Source organism: Monodelphis domestica, chromosome 1 (assembly GCF_027887165.1).
Source record: "Monodelphis domestica isolate mMonDom1 chromosome 1, mMonDom1.pri, whole genome shotgun sequence".
NCBI lineage: Eukaryota > Metazoa > Chordata > Mammalia > Didelphimorphia > Didelphidae > Monodelphis > Monodelphis domestica.
Genome location: NC_077227.1, coordinates 51,151,659 through 51,175,371, shown reverse-complemented (window position 1 = coordinate 51,175,371; position 23,713 = coordinate 51,151,659). Strand labels below are relative to the sequence as shown.

General features: G+C 43.7%; 1 protein-coding gene across 1 annotated transcript in view; it reads left to right on the top strand.

Annotated features, from left to right (window-relative positions):
• CSPG4 (chondroitin sulfate proteoglycan 4) overlaps positions 1–23,713 on the top strand; it is a 99,510-nt gene that overhangs the window by 42,492 nt on the left and 33,305 nt on the right. The window contains exon 2 of the mRNA XM_056799211.1: positions 23,081–23,244. Coding sequence (XP_056655189.1) covers positions 23,081–23,244 — 164 coding nt within the window. The remainder of the gene's footprint in view (positions 1–23,080; positions 23,245–23,713) is intronic.

Sequence of the window (23,713 nt, the reverse complement as noted above, 5' to 3'; positions counted from 1 at the left end):
CTAACTTTGTTCTCTCCCCCCTAACTTGTGCCTCTCTGGTTTTGGGTCTCTGCCTAGGCTTCTGTCTGTCTGTCTACCTGTCTGTGTGTGGCTCCGTCTCTCATCCCTCTGCATATGTGGAGTGAATTTCTGACTCTGTGTCTAGCCACCCACAGGACTCTCTTCTTCTCTTTGACCCACGTGCACGAACATCCCAGCCTGCTGGAAAGCCTAGCTTCCATTCCTGCCCAGCGCCACCCAGAGCCGCACCCGGCTCCTGCTCTCCAGAGCTTTCTGCCTTATAAAGTAACAAGGCCACCACCGCCCAGGAATGCTTCTGTTGGGCTGCCAGGGGCCAGCCTGACTGGGATGGTGCAAAGAATGTGGCAGGGAGCCGACTGGCCTGGACAGAAGGGGGCCTGGGAAGCTCATAGAGAGGTCTGAGAAAAAGCAAAGAGGTCCCTGGGACAAGGAGTCAAAGAAGTGACAGGGGTTAATGGATGGATGACAAACTCATGGATTCTACTTTTGTCTCCTGACAGATAACTTGCCCTTTAGGTACCTCAGTTTGTTCAGTCAAAAAGTGGGCCTAAGTGCCTGTCTGCTGGATCAAAAAATGGGGAAAGGGGTTGCAGCTAAGTGGTTCAGTGGATGGCCTAGAGATGAGAGGTCCTGGGTTCAAATCTGGACTTAGACACTTCCTAGCTGTGTGACCCTAGGCAAGTCACTTGACCCCCATTGCCTAGTCTTTAGTGCTCTTCTGCCTTAAAACCTATATTTAGTATTGATTCTAAGATAGAAGGTAAGGGTTTATTTTTTTTAATAGGCCTAAGTGCCTATCAATCAAAATGGGCATGAGTAACTCACTTTTTCCAGTCAGAAAATGAGCATAGGTACCTCAGTTTGTAAAACTAAAAAATGGGTACAGAGACTCCCTCCTGCCTAAATTGGTTATTAAATGCTTCCAAATCTGTGATTGGAAGCAAAGCATGAATTGTAAATGTATCTTGGGAGTATCTCGGGTCTTTACTTCTTTCCCAACTGCTTGACTTGGGTTCTGGGGAATGGAGACAACAAGGGAGATGAAAGGCAAGAGATGGGTCCAAGAAAGAGACCCAGGAGAAGGCTTAGAGAGAGAGAAGGGGAGGGGGGGGCGGAATAAAGAGATTTAATAGAGAGGGCCATGGAAAGAGAAGGGGAAATAAGATAGCATACGCAAGCAGGTACAGAGAAAGACAAAGGGACACAAAAGAAAGAAACACAGAGATAACTAGAGATTGAGAAAGCCACAGCAAGAGACAGAGAGTGACAGTCATATATGGAAAAGAGACAGGGACTGTGGGCAGATTCTAGGTCCTTGGAAATAGGATATGGGAGTAGTGAGTGCCAGAATCCCAAGGGCCAAAGAGATGACAGGCAGGCTTACTGTACCTTGGCAGGTGGATGAAAGAGAGACAGAGACACCCAGACTGCAAAGGCATCAAGTGTCTGTCTTATAGGGGAAATCCCTGGGCATGGGGAGGGATGGGACAGGTGGACTGGGCAGCCACATGGGCCCTTCTTTTGGGGCAGGGAGCAGCTCAGGCCAAAGGCCCTGGACATAGCCCCTGGACCAACCCAGACACCATTGGACTGACTCAACCAATTCTGGGAAGGGAGGCCCATTGTGGAGGCCACACACTGGGCAGAAATATCCCCCAGGCTTCTTAGAGATAGGGCCTAAGTCTTCTCTGCCCAGGGGAAGCTGGGAAGGAATTAGGCTGACCATGATCATTCGAGATGATAGAAAGAGAGTATTCCTCTCCTGCTCTGGCACTGATCTGGGGGGCCTTGTGGAAGTCACCACTGTCCTCTGAAACTCCTCTTCCTCATTCAGTTGAATTCAACAAATATTCCCCATGTGCCTTTCTCTACATCTCTCAAGTCGGAGAGTCCTGCTTTTCCTTACGATGGGAGGAGAGGCTGGGTGAGAAAACATTGCTGCCTACCTTATAAAATATCAAGCAAATAATAAGCAAATGACAAAATATTCATCACATCTAGCATTTTGTCAGTATGAGAATGGGCTTAACTTTCTTCTATATTACTCCAAATTTTTCCCGTCTTTTCTCCTATAAGTATTTCATTCCTCAAGTCCCTTGAGAATTGTTTATGGGTTTCTTTGATATAGATCAGTCTAGTATAATGAAAAGAGCTCTGAGTTTTATCATCAAAAGACCTACTTCTACAGCTTACTTTGTGCATGACATTGCTTAGCCTCACTAAATCTCAGTTTCCCCATTTGTAAAATGAAGGTTTGGACTAGATGACCCCTAGGGTCCCTTCCAGCTCTAAATATGTGGTCTTATAAAAGATGGGCCATGTCTTCCAGGGTCTGGAATTGACCCCTTTATGGGGCTTGAAAGGGGTAAATGTAGAAAACTGAAGTAGCCAGAGGCTGAAGAAGAAAATCTTTATCATTTCCTCTAACATCAGTTACAATATCTAGGATTCTCTGCAGTTGGTAGTCTGTGCTGTGGCCTCAGTCCCTAGACCTCTGGAATGGCTCCTCTGGCCTCATGGCCTCCAGGCCAACCTCTGGCCACCCCAGCTCTCTTCTCTTGGCAAAGAGACCAAAACCCCAATCCAGTGAACATAGACTCCCTCTGTGCAGCTGGGGTCCCTGCTGCTCAGGAATGGGAGGGGGAACAGGAAGAACTCCACCTCCAGCCCTCAGAGGTAAGCCCGCCAGGCCCCAGACAAATAGGTCTTGTGTGGAGCTGAGAGCTGAAGCCAGGGCTGCCCCCCAGCCCACCAGGGCTTCTTTCCACCTTAAACAAACCCCAGCTGTGAAAGAGGTGGGAATCAGCCAGGAACATACAGACCCTTTCATGGAACCTAGCACCAGGGAGGGCGAGGGTGGGAGCAACAACCTGGCACTGGGGCTGGGTTTTCCTGAATTCATTTCAGCTGTAATTAACCATCCATCCCCAGTGTACCCAGACCTCTCCCTCACCTATTCTCACACACACACACACACACACCCTAGTAGAAACCCACATGCAGACTGACACCCCCACAAACAACCCCCCTTGCACATTCATATACATATGTTCTGATCCCCACAAACTCACCTGCACCTTGACATATACTATGAGCTCACCAGCACCCACAGATTCACTTCTCATAAATACACACTGAATGCACAAAAATTTGGGCTCCCTCTGCTACACACTCACCCACAAACATGTGTCCCCTTATAATCCCATATCCCTGTGTATATACACTTACAATGACACCACAAACACTATGTCTCCTTGTTCAAAGTAATCCTGGCATCCACAAATACACCCATCCTTGTAGATGCACACAGAGACTTCTGCAAATCTCTCACCCCATATGTATTTTATGGAGTCACACACATTCATACCAATCTATTCACACTCATGTTAATACATGTATACACATTCCTCACTAACCCACAAGAGCACACAAGCTCAAGCTTGTACACTCACACATATACATATAGATACATATTTCCTCCCTTTCTTCAGAATCTCTATTATCGTACCCTACTCTTAAGTCTCCCTTTCCCTTAATCCCTTCAAGCAATACTGCCCCACAATCTCTTCTTAGCAACCCGACTCCCCCATTACTGTGTCTTAAAAAAGCCTATGCCATCAACCCTCTGGTAGTCAGCATTAAGCCTATACTGTTAAGCCTCTGGTAGTCAGCATCAAGCCTATACCATTAACCCTCTGGTAGTCAGCATCAAGCACTCAATCAAAAAGCATTTTTTAAGCCCTTACACTGTGCTAGGTGCCATGCGGACTCTGTTCTCAAGAATCTCACATTCTAATGAGGGAGGCAGTCTCTACACAGATCAATATATAGGAGATAAATGCAGAGTATGTGGAAAGTAGAGTTAGAAGGGAACATATAAGAATAAGAGTCATTTTCCTGATTGTAGAGGAAAAAGAAGATAAGATTTCATTTCCTTGCTATTTCACTGTGTTGTAAGTTACTAAACACTGGTAATGTTTGGGCACCTAACAGGCATATTGTAATGTGGGACTCTTATACTAGGTGCAAGGCTGGACTATTTTAGAGATAACTAAGGTCTTTCCAAGTCAGAGATTCAATGATCTTAGAAAGTTTCAAATTTGGAAAGAAGCTGGAAGTTAGATGGATAAATTAGAGACCATCAAATCCAGCCTTATTTTAATTTTTTAACCCTTACCTTCCACCTTAGAATCAACACTATATATTGGTTCTAAGGCAGAACAGTGGTAAGGGTTAGGCAATGGGGGTTAAGTGACTTGCCCAGGGTCACACAAATAGGAAGTGTCTGAGGTCATATTTGAACCCAGGACCTCCCATCTCTAGGCCTGGCTCACAATCCACTCAATCCAGGTACTCCCCACAACTTTATTTTAAAAGAAAGAGGGAGAAACTGAGGTCCTGAGAAAAGTAAGTTGCTCAAGTTTACACAGGGAATTAAAGCAGGGTTGTTTGGAACTCTCATACCCTGATCCCCAACCTAGAGGGTAATATCTCCTGATTTCCTATCCCCCTCTCCGCTACCAAAAAAGCCAGCAAATTCTCATGCTATTGGAGATAGAATACTAGTCCTGAATTCTTGAATTCTGCACTGTGGCCATTCACCAGCTGTGTGTCTTTGGGCCAATTACTTAAGGTCTCCCAGCCTTTGTTTCCACATCTGTAAAATGAGAATAATAATACCTATATTACCTCCAATCATCCCTGGTTATTGTTGGCCAAAAGCTGGCCACAGTTAAATATCAATTAGTAGTTACTGGTGCCAAGAGTGTCTGTTCCTGACCTCTGGAAGGTCAAGGACTCTTGATAACTACCCAAAACCTTCAGGTAGAAGTCAGGAACATAGATGATCCCCAGATCTCTAGACCTGAAAGCTGCTGCCTCACCTTACCCTCTCCTCAACCCCAAGGATCTCTTCCTTAACCTATATCACAGGCAAATTCACAAACCAGAACTTTCTAGGTATGAACAGAAAACAACAGATTGTCCAATAATCAGCAAATTAGTGAAAATGAGGATCTGGGGGGAGGGCATATCTCATTTCAACCAACAGATAAGCTGAATGGGTTAGGAGTCTCAGAGAATTACCCAGGGCACAGGAGTTAAGGAATTTACCCAGAGTTACAAAACAGTATGTGCCAGAAGGAGGACTTGAACTCAGGTCATTCTTGCTCTGAAGACAGTTCTCTATCCACAACACCTTGTTGTCTACCTACCATCTAGCACAGGGATCCCCAAACTTTCACTGTGCACTGTCCCTCAGACCGGCACACAAAGGATTATGTCACCAAAAGTAGTACTGTACGTGAGACCACTGCACTTTGTAGTGCCACCACATACAGTGCTCCTCTCACTGACCACCAATGAAAAAGGTGCCCCTTCTGGAAGTGTGGTAGGGGCTGGATACATGGCCTCAGGGGGCTACATGTGGCCTATGGGCTGTAGTTTGGGGACCCCTGGTGTAGCACATAGTAAGTACCTAATAAACATTTATTGACTGATTCACTAATGAGCAAATTTTTGTATATAGAACTTTGTTTTCGATGGTGGCAGAGTGAGAATGTATTCAGTGGGACTTGAGAGCAAATCTTTTTTTTTCTTTTCATTTTTTAAAAATTTTATTTAATTAGATTATTTAGAATAATTTTCCATGGTTACAAGACTCATGTTCCTTCCTTCCCCTCCCCCCCTCCACTGGGTTTTACATGTGTCATCGATCCAGATCCATTTCCTTATTATTAGTATTTGCACTAAAGTGATCTTTTAGAGTCCACTTTCCCAGTCATAGCCCCATCTACCCATGTGATCAAGTCGTTGTTTTTCTTCTGGGTTTCTTTTCCCATAGTTCTCCCTCTGGATGTGGATAGTGCTCTTTCTCATATGTCCCTCCAAATAGTTCAGGATCACTGCATTGCTGCTAGTAGAGAGGTCCATTACATTCGATTGTACCACAGTGTATCAGTCTCTGTGTACAATGTTTTCCTGGTTCTGCTCCTCTCACTCTGCATCACTTCCTGGAGGTTGTTCCAGTCTCCATGGAATTCCTCCAGTTTATTATTCCTTTGAGCACAATAGTATTCCATCACCAACATATACCACAATTTATTCAGCCATTCCCCATCTGAAAGGCATCCTCTCATTTTCCAATTTTTTGCCACAACAAAGAGATCAGCTATGAATATTCTTTGTACAAGTCTTTTTCCTTATTATCTCTTTGGGGTATAAACCCAGCAGGGCTATGGCTGGATCAAAGGGCAGGCAGTCTTTTAGTGCCCTTTGGGCATAGTTCCAAAATGCCTTCCAGAATGGTTGGATCAGTTCACAACTCCACCAGCAATGTATTAGTGTCCCAATTTTGCCACATCCCCTCCAACATTTATTACTTTCCTTTGCTGCCATGTTGGCAAATATGCTGGGTGTGAGGTGATACCTCAGAGTTTGAGAGCAAATCTTGTCTCAGATAATACAGGGTCATGGACAAGTCACTTAACTTCTCTGTGCCTCAGTTTTCTCATCTGTGAAATGGGGATAATGGCAGCTATTACCCAAGGCTGTTGTAAAAAATAGCATCTGTAAAGTACTTTGCAAACCTTAAAGTGATATATCAATGCAAGCTATTATTAGTGGGGGGGAAGGTAACTAGAAGTAAAAATGTTAAGATTTTAACCAAATATGTTGAGCTTTTTCAGTGTATAAAAAATTGATGCATTAACAACAGTGAAATCTCCAACTATTGTAAAATGACAGGCATATTTTACTAAGGGGAAATTAGAATGTCATTTGGGTCAAGGATAACGATAAAGATTACTGACCTGAACAAGTTCAATATGAGTCAGCGACATGATAAGGCAACAGCCCAAAAAGCTCATGAGATCTTGTAAGATTGGAAGAGATTGGAGAGGCCATCTTAGAAGCAAAGCACCCAAGTCTAAGAAGGGATAGCTTCTCTACACACTCCCCTGGTCAGACCATACATGGGATGTTTCATCATTTGATACTGTGTCCTGTTCTGGGTACCACAATTGACAAGCTGGAAAATATGCAAGGGAGGCCAACCAATTCAGACCTTTTGAAGGCTCCATTAAAGGAATTAAAGATCTTTAACTTGGGCAAAAGAAAACCCAGAGGAAACATAAAAGCTGACTTCAAAAATCCAATGGGTTATCAGATGGAAAAGAGGTTTGACGCATTCCATTTGGCCCAAGGAAACAAAACCAGGAGCAGAAGGTAGACATCTCAAGTCAAAAACTATTTATTAAGGGGCAGCTAGGTGGTTCGGTGGATAGAACACCAGACCTGGAGATGGGAAAACCTGAGTTCAAATCTGACCCCAGACATTTCCTTAGATGTGTGACCTTGGGTAAGTTATTTAACCCCAGTTGCCTAGCCCTTACCACTCTTCTCCCTCGAAACCAATATTTAGTATTCACTTTATGATAGATGGTAAGGATCTTTTTTAATAATTTTATTCAATAATATTTTATTTCCCAATTACATGCAATAACAATTTTCAATATACATTTTCCAAAATTATAAGATTCACATTGTTTCCCTCCCCCTCTCCTGGAGATGGTAAGCAATTTGATCTGAGTTATACATGTATTATCATGTTAAACATACTTCCATATAGTCATATGGTTATAAGAAAATATTCATATAAAACTGAAACTCCCAAATGAAAACACAAATAAACTAAAATGGACAATGGTATGCTTTGATCTGTATTCCAACTCCAACCATTCTTTCTCTGGAAGGGGATAGCCTTCTTTGTCATACATTCTTCAAAATTGTCCTAGGTCATCATATTGCTAAGAGCAGCCAAGTCTTTCACAGTTAATCATCGTATAATATTGCTATTATTGTGTACAGTGTTCTCCTGGCTCTGCTTATTATGCTCTGCATCCATTCATTTGATTTCTCCAGCTTCTTCTAAAATAATTCTTCTCATCATTTCTTATAGTACAACAGCATTCCATCACCAAATCCCTTCAACCTCCAATTCTTTGCCACCATAAAGAGCTGTATAAGTAGGTCCCTTCCCCTTTTTTATGATCTTTGTTATATAGATACAGAAATGGCATTTCAGAATCAAAGGGTATGCAAAGTTCTATAACCCCATTGGGCACAGCTCCAAATTACCCCCCCCCCAGAATGGCTGGATCAGTTCACAACTCCACAAACAATGCACCAGTGTCCCAATTTTGCCACATCCATTCCAACATTTATCACTTTCCTTTATTGTTACAATGTTCAAGCTACTAGGTGTGTGTTGGTACCCCAGAATTGTTTCAATTTGTACTTTTCCAATTAAGGATTATTTAGAATATTTTATATGATTATTGATAATTTTGATCTCTTCATCCAAAAATTACTAGTTTATATACCCCAGATTATTTGTCAGAGAATGACTTGTTTTCTTATACATTTGACTTAGCCTTCTATAAATTTGAGAAATTTGTTCTTTATCAGAGAAAATTTTTATAAAAAAAATTTTTCCCAGTTTCTTGTTTCCCTTCTAATCTTGGTTACATTGATTTTGTTTATACAAAACTTTTTAATTTAATGTGGTCAAAATTATTTATTTTACATCTTATAATGTTCTCTATCTCTTGCTTGATCATAAATTCTTCCCTCCTCCAGAGATCTGGCAGATAAGCTATGCTGTGTACCCCAATTTACTTATGACTTAGACATACTTTACGTCTAAATCATATATCCATTTTGGCTTTATATTGACACAGGGTTTTTGTCAAACAGTTCATTCTTATCCCAAAAGCTGGGGTCTTTGCTAGGTTGCTAAGGTCATTTTCTCCTGTATATTATGCATCTAATATATTCCATTGACACATAGATTTGTTTTAGCATTTATTAAGTGCCTACTATGTGCCAGACATTATGATAAATGCTAAAAATACAAGAAGAGACAAAAATCAGACTCCTGCTCTCAAGGAGCTTGCAATCTAATAGGAAAAATGATGTGCAAACGATTATGTAGGAACGAGACGGACAGGATAAACTGGAGATCATTAACAGAGGGAAGGCACTAGAATTAAGGGGGATTGGGAAAGGCTTATTCTTTTTTTTTTAATATATTTTATTTGGTCATTTCCAAGCATTATTCATTAAAGACATAGATCATTTTCTTTTCCTCCCCCCCACCCCCATAGCCGACGCGTAAGTCCACTGGGCATTACATGTTTTCTTGATTTGAACCCATTGCTATGTTGATAATATTTGCATTAGAGTGTTCATTTAGAGTCTCTCCTCTGTCATGTCCCCTCAACCGCTGTATTCAGGCAGTTGCTTTTTCTCGGTGTTTCCACTCCCATAGTTTATCCTCTGCTTATGAATAGTGTTTTTTCTCCTAGATCCCTGCAGATTGTTCAGGGACATTACACCGCCCCTAATGGAGAAGTCCATTACGTTCGATTATACCACAGTGTATCAGTCTCTGTGTACAATGTTCTCCTGGTTCTGCTCCTCTCGCTCTGCATCGCTTCCTGGAGGTTGTTCCAGTCTCCATGGAACTCCTCCACTTTATTATTCCTTTGGGAAAGGCTTATTCTAAAAGATGGGATTAGGGCTGAAACTGAAGGAAGGAGCCAGGAAGCAGAGATGAGGAGGAAGAGTGTTCCAGGCATGGGCTACAGTCACAGAAAATTCACAGAAATGGAGGGTTGGTGTCCTTGAAATACAAAATAAATGAAGTTTCAAAGACATTGGCTTGCTCTTAGGAAAACTATTCAGATAATAAAAGCCACTGCAAAGTGAAACAGACTTTCTTGGAAGACCCCATGGGAGGACTTCCACTTGTCCCATTTGTAAGGAATTCTGTTTCAGGTCCAGGGTACCTTAGGTGGCTTCTGAGGGCTCTACCCACTAAGATTCTGTCATTCCAAGCTCAGGATTGAAGCCGGAAGGCTAACCCCATTATTTCTGGGCTCAAACTAACTGAACAAAATAGTCAAAAGGCCCATAAAATGAGTTCCAGCAGAGAGACGTAGAGGAGACCCTTTCTGGAAAGGGAGACAGGGGACTATTTGGCCATGGACATGTGAGCAAGAGAGGGGGCCAAGGAAAAAAGGGGTTGGAGGAAGGGTGAGAGGAGATACTTTCCAGAGCCGCCCAGAGCCTGAATTGGTTCATTGAGCGCTCCTGGCCCTGCCTCTTTCCTGTGGGTGGGGGCAGAGGGGATGCTTACAGAGGACCAGGTTGTGCTGTGCCCCTTGGGGTGGAGTTGGGAGACTGGAGAATTAGGGGGCAATGGGAACAGGAGAGGGGAACCAGGGTCTCCACCCACCCCACCCTTTCCACTGAAAAACAGCAGCTTAGGAGACCTGGAGTTTGGCCTAGAGTTTGGAAACTGTGACAGCCTAAGTCTGCCCGCCTGGCCTGCACTCACCTTCTGACTCTTCTTTGCCAGGCCCACTGTCTCTTGTCTCTCACTGAGGCTGTGTGTGTATCTGTCTTCTCTTTCTCGGTTCCTGTCTCTCCCCCTTTCTCTGTCTTCCTCTTCCCCTCCCTTCCCTCTCCCTCTCCCTCTCCACCACCCCCTCTCTTTTTCTCTACAGGCTTCTCCTTTTCTTGCTGGTTCTCCCAGTGTACCTATGGATGCCCCTTATCTAGCCTCCTATCTCTCGCTTTCTGTGTTGCTCTGAGACTTGCTGAGTCTGTCTCTCGCTCATCCTTTCTCTGCCTCTGACAAGCTAGAGGGAGCTGGTCCCCTGGATCATGAGTTCCAGTGTGGGGAGCGCAGGGAGCATGTTTAAACTGGGTCCTCCCGTTAGTACTGGGTTAGGACATTGGACAGTTAGCACACACACCGATCATTGCTATCCACTCTTCCCCAGTGCAGTCCACAGGGCCCAAGGGAAAGTGACACCCCACCCAATCACCCCTTCCCCCTTAGAGCCTGACTGGCCCTGGAGAAAGCTATTGCCACTCCTGCTACCCCAACACCAGGGTTTTCCAAATTCAGTCACCTATCCCTCCCCTCGTACCCCAAGACGAAGGATCCCTGAAAGACAGAAAGAAAAAAGGAGGCAAGAGGAGAGCACTAATCCCTACAATAAGGGCCAGTTTTCTTCCTCCCATAATCCCATAGCTTTCCCCCATCCTCAGAGGTTGAGAACAAAGACAAGCCAGCAGAAAGATCTCAATTCGGCATGAACTAAATCACCTCTTCTGGGATGTCATTCTGAGAAGGGGTCGTAAGGCTTCCCCAGACTGCTGAGGGGGTCCATAACAAAAAAGGTGAAGAACTACTTCTCTGTAGACTATCCCCATTGCCCCAGACCCTTGGCGCTCACAGATCCCAGAGCAGAATTCGATGGCTCGGTCATTCAACTCTTCCTTATCTATAAAATGAGTTAGGGGAGGGATGCCTCTAAATCAGTCCGTCGTTTTCCATTTGTACCCAACTGTCGTTGACTCCATTGGGAGTTTTCTTGGTAAAGACACAGAATCATTTTGCCATTTCCTTCTCCGGCTCATTTTCCAGATGAGGAAACTGAGGCAAACAGGGGTACGAGATTTGCCCAGGTTCCCACAGCTGGTACTCTTATAGCACCCCGAGTTCAGATGATCTCTCCCCAGTGGAGAGAGATTATTATTTTGGAAAATCAGCTTTGCACACCCAAGGAAGGGCTAGGAGGGAGGGTACTTGTGCCAGGGGGCATGATGACCTATGGCTAGGGCCATTTCTAGGACCTTCAAAAATCTGCCTTAACCTAAATAAATAAACACTTTTTCCTGGGGCAAGCTGTCTCCCCTGCCTCCCTCTCTCTGCCAAGGAACCTCTTTTTCTCTTGTATGGCTACTGGCAGAGCTCCTGCCAGGTGAGATTTGCCATCAAGAAACAAGAGCCAGATTCCAAATTCCAAAAGAAATCATGCAAAGGAAGCAGAAGCCTTGAATCTTAAGGTTCTGGGAGTCCATCAGTGTTGTAGACTGAATGCCCAGGAGGGCAAAAATCCAGGTCAGGGCTGGGTGCCCTTTGGAAGCTCCTGGTCTGAGGAGGTGGACAGTCCCAGCCTTCGGGCATCTCCCCGTGTAGGAAAGGAAGAGGGCAGTGGGAAGCCCCAGGAGACTTGGAATCTGGTGCTGGCTCACACCCTTACTATCTGCGTGTCCTTGAGCAAGTCATCGCTGTCCCCCCAAGGTCCTGTTTTTCCATCTCCCACGTGTTATCTTCAAAAGGAGGCGGATTGGATGGACTCTGGGATCCCTTCCACCTCTAAGGCTAGATAAGAGCTCGAGTCCTTAATCTCTCTCACAGCATAACTGAACTTTTCCTGCTACTGGAAGCCTTTCCTGATTACTCCCACTTATTCACACTTCTCTCCCTCTTCACATGACTTTGTATTTACTGCTCACAAACATGTTGTGTACATACACAAGGATAGAAGCTCCTCAAAGGCAGAAAATACGTCATATTTGTCTTTATTGCCAGTACGAGCACCGTGTCTGGCATATTTTTGTCGCTTGGTCATTTTCAGTCACGTCTGTCTCTTCGTGATGCCATCTGGAGGTTTTCTTGGCATAGTTACTGGAGCGATTTGTCATTTCCTTCTCCGGCTCATTTTACAGATGAGGAAACTGAGGCAAACAAGGTGAAGTGACTGGCCCAGGGTGACACAGCTAGTCAATATCTGAGACTAGAACTGAACTCAGGGAGAGATTTTCTAACTCCAGGCGTGGTATCCTATCCATTGTGTCATCTAAGTGCCTATTCACCTGGCACAGAGTAGGTGCTAATAAATCATAGGTTGAGGTGTGGAAAAGATCTTAGAGGACAAATAATCCAAACCCATCATATTATAGATGAGGAAATAGAGACTCAGAAAGGCTCAATGACTCGCCTCGGGTCATACTACTAGTGCCAGGGCCAGAATTTGAACCCAGATCTTCCTGACACAAGCCCTACTCTCTATCTTCAATACCATGTTGGGAAATGACAGTGAGAGGGAGACCTTGAGCTCCGCTAGAATGAGTCACCAGGGAAAGATGCCACCGGCTGAGTCAGGCCCATCAGTCCAGAGGAGAATGACTTAAAGAGAGGCAGGCAGAAAGGTCAGCAGAGGACAGAGGCCTGCTGTGGCGTTTTATGAACCCAGAGTGCCAGATCTGGAATGGCTGTTTGTGTTCCTTTGAGCCCAGGCCCAGGGCAGGCAGCAAATGGGGGACCCAAGTTCTCATCCTCATGGGCTTCTCGGATCCAGTGATGGAAGCTTTCTTGATTTCTTTTAACCCAGGCCAGGTTGACAGTAAGGGGTAAAGGGGGGGGGGCAGCTGTGTGACTCAGTGAATTGAGAGTCAGGTCTAAAGACAGGGAGCTCCTGGGTTCAAATCTGGCCTCAGACACTTCCTAACTGTGTGACCCTGGGCAAGTCACTTAACCCCCATTAGGAGAGGAGAGGAGAGGAGAGGAGAGGAGAGGAGAGGAGAGGAGAGGAGAGGAGAGGAGAGGAGAGGAGAGGAGAGGAGAGGAGAGGAGAGGAGAGGAGAGGAGAGGAGAGGAGAGGAGAGGAGAGGAGAGGAGAGGAGAGGAGAGGAGAGGAGAGGAGAGGAGAGGAGAGGAGAGGAGAGGAGAGGAGAGGAGAGGAGAGGAGAGGAGAGGAGAGGAGAGGAGAGGAGAGGAGAGGAGAGGAGAGGAGAGGAGAGGAGAGGAGAGGAGAGGAGAGGAGAGGAGAGGAGAGGAGAGGAGAGGAGAGGAAAGGTCCCCTGAAGAAGATGGGGTTTGAGCTGAATCTTGAAGGAGAACAGAGGAGTTAAGGGGTGGCACTAAGAAGGTAGAACATTCTCGGCATGGGGCGTAGCCAGTGCAAATGCTTGAAGACAGGAGACTGTGTCGTGTTTAAGAAAGTAGGCCAATGTAGTTATACCACAGAGTATACAACCATAAGAAGACTAGAAAACTAGGAAGGAACCAAGTCATAGAAAGCTTTCAGTGCCACACAGAAGAATTATACTTAATCCTGGGAGTAATGGGGAGCCACCAGAGTTTATTGAGAAGAATGTTGACATGGACAGATCCCTGCTTTAGGAAAATCACTTTTGAAGTTGAGTGAAGGATGGATTGGAATAAGGAGAAACTTTACACAGGTAAACCGGTTAGAGAAAAGTGATGAGAACCTACGCTGGTAGCTGTGTGAGTGGAGAAAAGGGGAATTGTGAAGGTACAAAGATTTGGCAAGAAATTGGATACTTGGGGTGAGCATGAGTGAGGAGTAGTCAAATATGTCATTGAGACGTGAATCAAGGTGTTTGGGACCTTGGTGATACTCCTGACCATAAGAGGGAAATTAAGAAAAGGGAAGAGTTTGTAGGGAAAGGTGATGAGTTTGGTTTTGGCCATGCTGAGTTTGAGAGGTCTAAAAGGCATTTGATGATGAGGGACTGGAGTTTACAGAGAGATTAGAACTAGATATACAGATCTATGAGTCATCTACATAGCAATGGTAGTTAAAGTCATGGTTATGGAGATTACCAAGCGAGATAGCATTGGAAAGAGTGGGGGGGAGAGGGAGAGAGAAAGACAGACAGACAGACAGAGAGAGACAGAGAGAGAGACAGAGAGAGACAGAGACAGAGACAGAGGAGAGAGAGAGACAGAAAGACAGAGAGAGAGACAGACAGAGAGACAGACACAGAGAGAGACACAGAGAGAGACAGTGACAGAGACAGAGAGAGACACAGAGAGAAAGACAGAGAGAGAGAGAGAGAGAGAGGAAGAGGAGGGAAGAGAAGAGAGCATAAGACAGAACTTTAAGTGATATACACAATGAACAAGTATGACAGGGATGAAAATCTAGCATCATATACTGAGAAGGATCAGTCAGACAGGTAGGATGAGAACCAGGAGAGAACTGTGTCCTGAAAACCTAGAGAAAAGAAGGTATCAAGGAGAAGGGGGTGATTAGCAGTGCCAAGCTCTGCAGGGGGGTTAAGGGGGTCAAAGACTAAGAAAGGACACAAGAAAGGGGTACAAGGTTTAGCTCTTAAGAGATCATTAATAACCTTGGAGTGTTGGAGTTAAAAGTCAACTGTAGGAGGTCATAAGTGAGAAGAGATAAGGAAATGAAGTCAGGTGGTAAACCTGGCTCTTTCTAAGAGTTTGTGAAAGAGAGATATAGAATGATAGCTTGAGAAGGTGGAAGGTTCCAATGAGTTTTTTTCAAAGATGGAGTGGTCCCGGGCATGTTTATAGACAACAGAGAAGAATCGGTTGACAAAGAAAGATAGGAGTAGGGGTGGGGAAATTGTGGAAGGAAATGATTGAAAGAAAGATTTTCAGGAGAAAAAAAGAATGGAATGAGATCAGGGCAGAAGTAGAGGGGTTGGCTTTGACAAGAAAGCTGCTATTCTCTCTTGCTTTACTCTAGTTCTGAGGAGGAAAAACTGTAGCTTAAGGAGGAAAGAATGAGGGATGATGACGTCCAAGGCCTTTGAAGTTTAGAATAGAGGGAGAAGAGTTTGCAAAAGGCATACAGTCTCAGGGGCAGCTGGGTGGCTCAGTAGATTAAGAACCAGGTTCAGATATGGGAGGTCCTGGGTTCAAATTTGAACTCAGGTACTTGCTAGCTGTGTGACCCTGGGCAAGTCACTTAATCCCCATTGCCTAGCCCTTACCATTCTTCTGTCTTGGAATCAATACATAATATTGATTTTAAATAGAAAGTAAAGTTGTTGTTTTTTAAGACGGTCTTTATTTTCTCAATAAAGTAGGGGGCCAGGTCCTTGACAAAGAGAGAAGGCAACAGAGGTTGTATAGGAGGTATAAAGAAAGAAGATATCCAGCAGAGCTGTCATACAGAGAATAAAAGGGATGGTAGACAGCAGTGAGAGCCCAGCTGAAATTGGAGAACATGACTTTCTAGTGGACACTCTCAACATGGTTGTGTGTCTTCCACCATCTTTATTCAGTTCCACCTAAGTGGAAGCTGAAAAGATGGAAAGTGGGGCAACCCAGGGCTTTAGGTGGCACAGCATGAATGGCGATAGAGCAAGGAGGGAAAAGATTCAAAGCAGAAAGGAGCCTGTGGTTAAAATGATTAATTAGAAAGTCAATACTGAAAAGGGAGGCCAGGGAAAGGCAGAGGGCCTGAGGATGAAGAATGGATTCAGAAATAAGGCAGAAGGAGATATGGGAAGAGAGGAGACTTGCAGCCAGGGTCATTGGCAGACATGGCCAGAACTGGGACACAAAGTCAGAGTACGATTTTGACACCATGTTGGTAGGTCTGACCATATCACCCAGCTACTCCCTAAACTCCAGTGGGCTCGTGATTCCCAATAGGATCAAATACAAATTTCTCTGTTTAACATACTCTCTAGAATCCAGATCTTTCCTAACTAACCACTATGTAAACATATTCCTCCTGTCCATGGACTCTGTGGTCCAGCCATACTAGCCTACTGCCAATTATTCCTCAAAGCTAATGGTCCATTTCCCACCTCCATGCTATAGTACTGGCTGTCCTACATAGCTGGAATGCTCTCCTGCCTCATCTCCATCTTAGAGAATGCCTGACTTCCTTTAAATTTTACTTCCAAAGCTGGAGGAGTCTCTCACAGTCCCCCATAGTGACTACCACTTCCCTTTCTCTGGCTATTTCATTTTTTAAACCCTTACGTTCTGTCTTAGAGTCAATACTAAGTATCAGTTCCAAGGCACAAGAGCAGTAAGGACTAGGCAGTGTGAATTAAGTGTCTTGCCCAGGGTCGCACAGCTAGGAAGTGTCTGAGGCCAGATTTGAACTCAGATCTCCTTAACTTCAGGCCTGGCATACCATCCACTGTGCCACCCAGCTGCTTCTCTAGGATGACTTTCCATCTCCTCTATGTGTATCTTGTATGTACTGATTTAGAACTTGCTGTCTCTCCCATTAGACTATAAGCTCGTTGAGGGCAGGAACTGGTTTTTTCTTTTAGTTTATATCTCCAGCACTTAGAAGAGTACCAACATATATCGAGTGCTTAATAATACTCGAGGATTAATTGATATTGACCCAAGTATAGTGGATCCCAAATAGAAATAAAAAACTACAATAAAATCTCCCTCTGTGCTCCACAGAATTGTAGCACATCAGCACCAGAGAGGTTGTAGTTTATCTAAAGCAATCTTTTCCATTTACAGAAGGAGAAATCAATGCCTGAAAAGGCAAATTTACCAGAGTTCACATAGCTCTTTTACAAGGGTGTGTGTGTGTGTGTGTGTGTGTGTGTGTGTGTGTGACCTGAAAAATAATACCAAGAATAGTCCACACCCAATCTTATTAATAATAATAACTAGCATTTATATAGTGATTGAAGGTTTGCAAAGCATTTTGCTTTATATTGAGAAGCAGGTTCTACTATTATCCCCATTTTACAGATAAGGAAACTGAGGCATAAAAAGTGAAGTGACTTGATAAAGATCATACAGCTAGATCCATCCAAGGCTGGAACTCAAATCTTGTTAACTCTGGGTCCAGAAGAGGCCACCTAACTGCCTCTAGCCACATTTGAATCAGCTCCACATGACAAGCCCTTTCTGTATTCAAGGCCAGGAGGCTGCAAAGATAATAAAGGAAAAAGTCTCACCCTTCATGGAATTTATAAGCTATTCACTAGGATATACAACAGATGCACAAATAAATATAAGGTGGAATAAATAATAGAGATAAAGAAAATATGTAGACAAAGAGTCCTAAGAAGAGGAAGGAGACGTGGCTTTCAGCTGTGGGGAACAGAGAAAGCTTCTTAAAGGAGAGACAGGATGTTGAATGTCAAGGTCAGAGACTAACCGGTGGCCTGTTTGAGTGGGAATGTAGCCTGTGTAAAGGAGAGAGATAGGAAATACAGTTGGAAAAAAAATGTTTTTAAAGCTCAAACAGGGAGATTATGTAGATACCCTCTTAAATTTAATATATATTCTTAAAATAAACTGTTTAACAGAAGCTCCCGTATGTAATCCTCTTTCCTATATAATCTTCTTTTTTATTCTTTGTATATCCAAGTGTTTGTATTTATTAGTTATTGATAAATTCATAACGTAACATGGGTTTGCTCTGGCTCCTCTCTCTGAAGCCAAGTGTATACTAACCCTGCTCCTTCTTCAGAACTCTTAGAGGGCTGAAGATTCTCTTTCCTCCTAACACTGACTCAAGCCCCCATCAGTTGTGTTCTTCCCTATCTTAGGGGCCAGTGACAAACACTCTAGTTCCATTTCACCACCTAGATTCCATGAACTTTCTCAAAGGAATATTTACTTCAAGTTATAACAGGATCAAAATTTTATCTAGGGGGCAATCTCCCCAATATCACCTCAGGCTCTGGGAAAAGAAAGGAGATTGGACTCGAAGCTTAACTTGGTTTCTACATAGCATTGGTCCCATCATGGTCCAGTCCAAAGTCCTCCCCTAAGTTAGCTCTCCTCTGCAGGGCTGGATGTAACATTCAGGCTGGAAGATTGGGATCCAATATCCCTGTGACCCCAGCTCTAGGATCAGGAACTCCCATGCACAGAGAAGAAAAAAGGACAAATGAGATAAGACCACAGTCCTATACACATTTCCCAGAGCCACATATGGAAACATGAAATGGGGCTAGGGCAAGTAGAAGGGATAGCTGTGAGGGAATGAGTCCTTCCCACTGGACTAGAATGCAAGGAAATAAAGTACTCCTGGTTTATAAAGAAACAAATAGTTCTGGCTATGCACCTAATGGAAAAAGACTGCTTTCAACCACACGGTAGGCCAAACAGAATGTTTACCCATCACACCAACTTTCTGGATCTCCAAGGAGCCCATCCCCAGTGTTATCCACATGAGTGCTTCCATTAATTTTTTAAATGCTTTTTTTAAAAAAAGCATATTAGATTCAGATTGTGGAAAGTCTTAAATACCAAAATAAGGAGTTTTCTTTGATCCTATTGACAAGGCAGCTAGATGCCCTGGGCCTGGAGACAGAAAGACCTGAATTCAAATCTAGCCTCAGGAATTCACTACCTGTGTGACCCTTGGTGAGTCAGTTAACAGATGTTTGCCTTGGAAACAGCTAGGTGACTCAGTGGATAGTGTTAAGCCTGGAGTCAAAGACTAGTTCAAATTCAGCTTCAGATACTCATTAGTTATGTGATCCTGGGCAAGTCACTTAACCTCTGTTTGCTAATCCACTGAAGAAGGAAATGGCAAACCACTCCAGTACCTTTGCCAAGAAAACTCATACGGGGTCACAAAGAATCAAATACAACTGAACAACAAATAACACAGGAAATAAGGAGCTGAAGATGATTTTTGAGCAAGGTAGCATCATAGTCAGACCTATTCATTGGGAAGATTATTTTAGTGGTAGAGTTAAGGGTGAATGGGATGAGATTACAGAAACTAAAGGAATGAAAATCAATCATGAGTTCAGTCTGGGACACTTTGTTTTGAGATGTTGACAGGATGTCATCAGGTGAAGAAATCCAGCAAGGGGCTAAGAAATATAGAACTGCAGGTCAGAGGAGATGCCAGGCTGAATTTGGGAGTCTTCTACAAAGAGCTAATAATTCATGGGAAATGAGAGACTAAAGAGAAAGAAGAACTAAGGACCAAGAACAGTCTTGGAGATGGCAGGAGAAGGTGGATGTTAAAGGACACCCACCCTTGGAGGCAGGCAGAAGAAAGTAAAACTAAGGAGAATAAAAATAAGCAAGAATCCTAGGTTTTGAATTGCAAGGGACCTCAGAAATCATGTAGTTCAGCCCCCTTAGTTTATAGATAAGGGGAACTGATGATTGGAAAGGTTGAGTAACTCGTCTAAATCCATAGGACATAAATGATTGAGCCAGAATTAATCAGTATCATAGAATCAAAGATTTAGAGCAGGAAGGATCTCACTGAAGCCATAGTCAGACTACACAGCCAACATTTCCCTCTGCCCTAAGCCTAGATTGGCCCTGGGCCTAGGGCTGCAGGTAGGGATCATGTGGCCTAGTTGGAAGAATGTTGGGGCTGGGAGCCAGCTTAGCTGAGAGAACATCTCCTTATCCTCTTCATTATCAGTAATATTTACCACAGTTTACTTCCTCCTTTGAGTATGAAAAAATCTCCATTTTTAACTCCATCATTTCAGTTGGTCACTAAATATTTGTCTCTCAAGACACAGAGCAGGGACCTCCCCCATTCTGGATAGGGGGAGACAAGAAAAAGAAACCCATAGAGCAATATATAACCCAGTAACTCAAGTCCTGCCATTTCCTTGGTGTTGGCCCTCCCTCCATCATTAAATAGTGAAATGAGTGGCCATGGCCAAAAAACATTCATCCCATGTACTGCCAGCTGTAGTTATCGAGTTCAACCCCCTTCGTTTATCAGATGAGGAAACTGAGGGCTACAGAGGTTAAGTGATTTTTCAAAGGATGCAGGTGGTGAGAAGGGGGGTCTTAGATTTGAACCCAGGTCCTCTAACTACATATCTAAGCATTCTTCCCATGGTACCACAACTGGTTCCTGGGACAGGATGACTGGGATGACTCAAAGGTAGCAAATATTTCTTTTAAAGCAATAGACTGTTTAGACCAAAAAAATACTTGAATAGCATATTAAAGGGATGCCAGACCATAGATGGGGCAGAGAAGAAAGGGAGAAAGAAAGGAGTCATTGGAGAGAATTATCTAGAAGCTATGAGGTCTTTGTACGGCTGAGGGACAAAATAGTAGGTGTCCAGGTGGCTTAGTGGTCAGAGCACTGGACTTGGTTATAGAGTTCAACTTGTGCCTCAGACACTAGCTAGCTTTGTGAACCTGGGCAAGTCACTTAACTCTCCACTTCAATATCTTGATCCACAAAATAGACATGATAATAATCGCACCTACTACACAGGGTTGTTATGGGGATTTGATGAGGTAACATATAGAGAGGGTAGCTAGGTGATGCAGTAGATAGAGTGCCAGGTCTAAAGTCAAAGAGACCTGAGTTCAAATTTGACCTTAGATACTTATCAGCTGTGTGACCCTGAGCAAGTCAATTAACCCTGATGGCCTCAGTTTCCTCATCTGTAAAATGAGCTGGAGAAGGAATGGCAAAATATTCTAGAATCTCTGCCAAAAAAAGTCCAATTTATTAGAAAATGCTATCCACATCTAGAGAAAGGACTGTGGAAGTAGAAATCCAGAAGAAAACGTGATTTATCACTTGATTATATGGGTATAGGATTTGGGGTTTGGGTTTTAAAGGATTGCTCTTACAAAAATGAATAATATGGAAATGGGACTTGAGTGATAATCTATGTATATCCTAGTGGAATTGCTTGTCAACTCAGGGAGGGGGAAGGAAGAGGAGGGAGACAACAAGAATCATGTCACCATGGGAAAAAATTTTTTTTAATAAAATAAAGATTTTGGGGGCAACTGGGTAGCTCAGTGGATTGAGAACTAGGCCTAGAGATGGGAGGTCCTAGGTTCAAATGTGGCCTCAGACACTTCCCAGTTGTGTGACCCTGGGTAAGTCACTTGGCCCCCATTGCCTAGCCCTTACCGCTCTTGTGCCCTGGAACCAATACACAGTATTGACTCCAAGATGGGAGGTAAGGGTTTAAATAAATAAATAAACAAATAAACAAATAAATAAATAAATGAATGAATAAATAAATAAATAAATGAATAAATGAATGAGTGAATGAATAAATAAATAAATAAATAGGTAGATAGATAAGCAAACAAATAAATAAATGAATGAATGAATGAATGGATAGATAGATAGATAAATGAATGAATGAATGAATGAATAAATAAATAAAGTGGTTTTTTTTTAAGTTCAAATGGGGTTTCAAAGAGTCAGACTGAACTGAACTGAAACAACTGAACAACAAAACATACATAAAGTGCTTTGTAAACCATGAAACACCAGATAAATGCCACCTCTTATTGTTGAACAGTATGGTCTAATGTAGTGGAGGACAAAGGAAGGAGACAAAAATCATACAAATCAGTATCATCAACGTGGAATACAATCCATGAAGCACACCAGGTGGGAAGCCCTTGTATACTCAGAGCACAGAATACTTACTATTGAGTTGGAAAGAGAATGGTGTTAATCAAGGCAGACTTCCTGGAAGAGATGGTAACTTAAAACTGAGGGAGAAGCATAGACTAGACTCTAAGGGACGAGGGAGATATTAGGGAAGACTGGCCCCCTGTACTCAATGCACATCCAAAGGTGGAATGCCAAATCCTCCCTTCTCTCTCTAGTCCAGAAGGCAGTTGAGACCTTGCTGTTCTCCTAGGTGTATACAGAAAAGAAAAAAAATCAGCATGAGTCTGCTTACTCATCAGGGAATCCTTAAATCACTCAATAACAGGAAATCATTTTCACACAATGGAGGAAATTCTCTCCAGGACTGGGCATTGAGCAGACTCATTAACCACCTTCTAATAGACTCTCTCTGCGGTCTATTGTTTAGCTCATTCAGTCTGACTTTCTAGCCAAATCAATGACCAAAGGTTTTGGATAAGCCAACTCCTGGCAATGGGACCTCTGAGACCTGAGAGCAAGAAGATGAATAGATGCTGATAGATGGGCATCCCTGGCTAAGCTCATTCAGATTCAGTCTCAAAACTGGAAGAGAACCAGTTGAGCAAGTCTCATCCCCAGGTGAACAGGAATCCCCTTAATACCATCCTTGGCAAGTAGCCTTCCAGTCTCTGCTTGAAGACCACCAATGATGGAGAACTCGCTAACTGAGGCAACCAAACACTCTACTTTGGGAGAGCTCTATTTGTTAGGAAGTTGCTGGGGACGGGGTTCCTCCTAGAATGTGCTTTTTGGCAATTTCTCCTTCTTCGCCCTTAGTTTTGCTCAACAGAGACATGTAGAGCAAGTCTAATACCTTCCTATGTGGCAGCCCTGGTGTTATGTTCACCCCACGTTTTCTCTTTTCCAAGCTAAACATTCCCATGTCCTATTAATAGTTCAAAGGTAGATTCTGAATACGGCCTCTTACAATTCCAATATTCTAGGAGTGGAGCATTGGGAACTAACTCCCCATGATCCCCAAGAAGGAGTCAGCCCTGACCCTAATCTCTCACCCTCTGCAGCTTCCTTCTTTGGAGAGAACCACCTGGAGATGCCCTTAGATGAAGACCTGAGCGAGATTCACGTGAAACTCCAATTCTTTACGGCCCAACCAGACGCCCTTCTCCTCCTGCTAGCTGGCCCAACTGACCATCTCCTAGTGGAACTTCGCTCCGGCAGCCTGCAGGTCAGTATCCTCACTCTCTGTTCTGGACCCCACTGAGGAACATCCCTGAGATAAAAACCTGTTAGGGAGCGAGGGAGGCACCAAAGGTCAGGATCCATGGAATTGAGATCCATCACTGATGTCTAAAGGCTACAGAATCAGCCTGGTGGTAGGAAGAGTGCAGAAATGGGAGTCAGAAAACCAACCGCTGCCATGGGTTAGTTCAGTGATGTTGGGCAATCCTTTACTTCTCAGGATTCACATCCCTCCTAAAGAAAATGAAAACAAGACTCCCTCCTTTATCCCTGATACCAATTCTCTACCTGATTCCTCTACCACAGTTCTTCTCTGACACCTCATCCTGTCCCAGAGTCCATCCTGAGCTCATGAAAGCTCTACCAACTTAACACAAATTCTGGCTGATTCTGAGGGGGAGGGAGGCTGAGCAAGAGACTCCGTCTGTCATCCAAGACCTGACAGTGATCTGCCT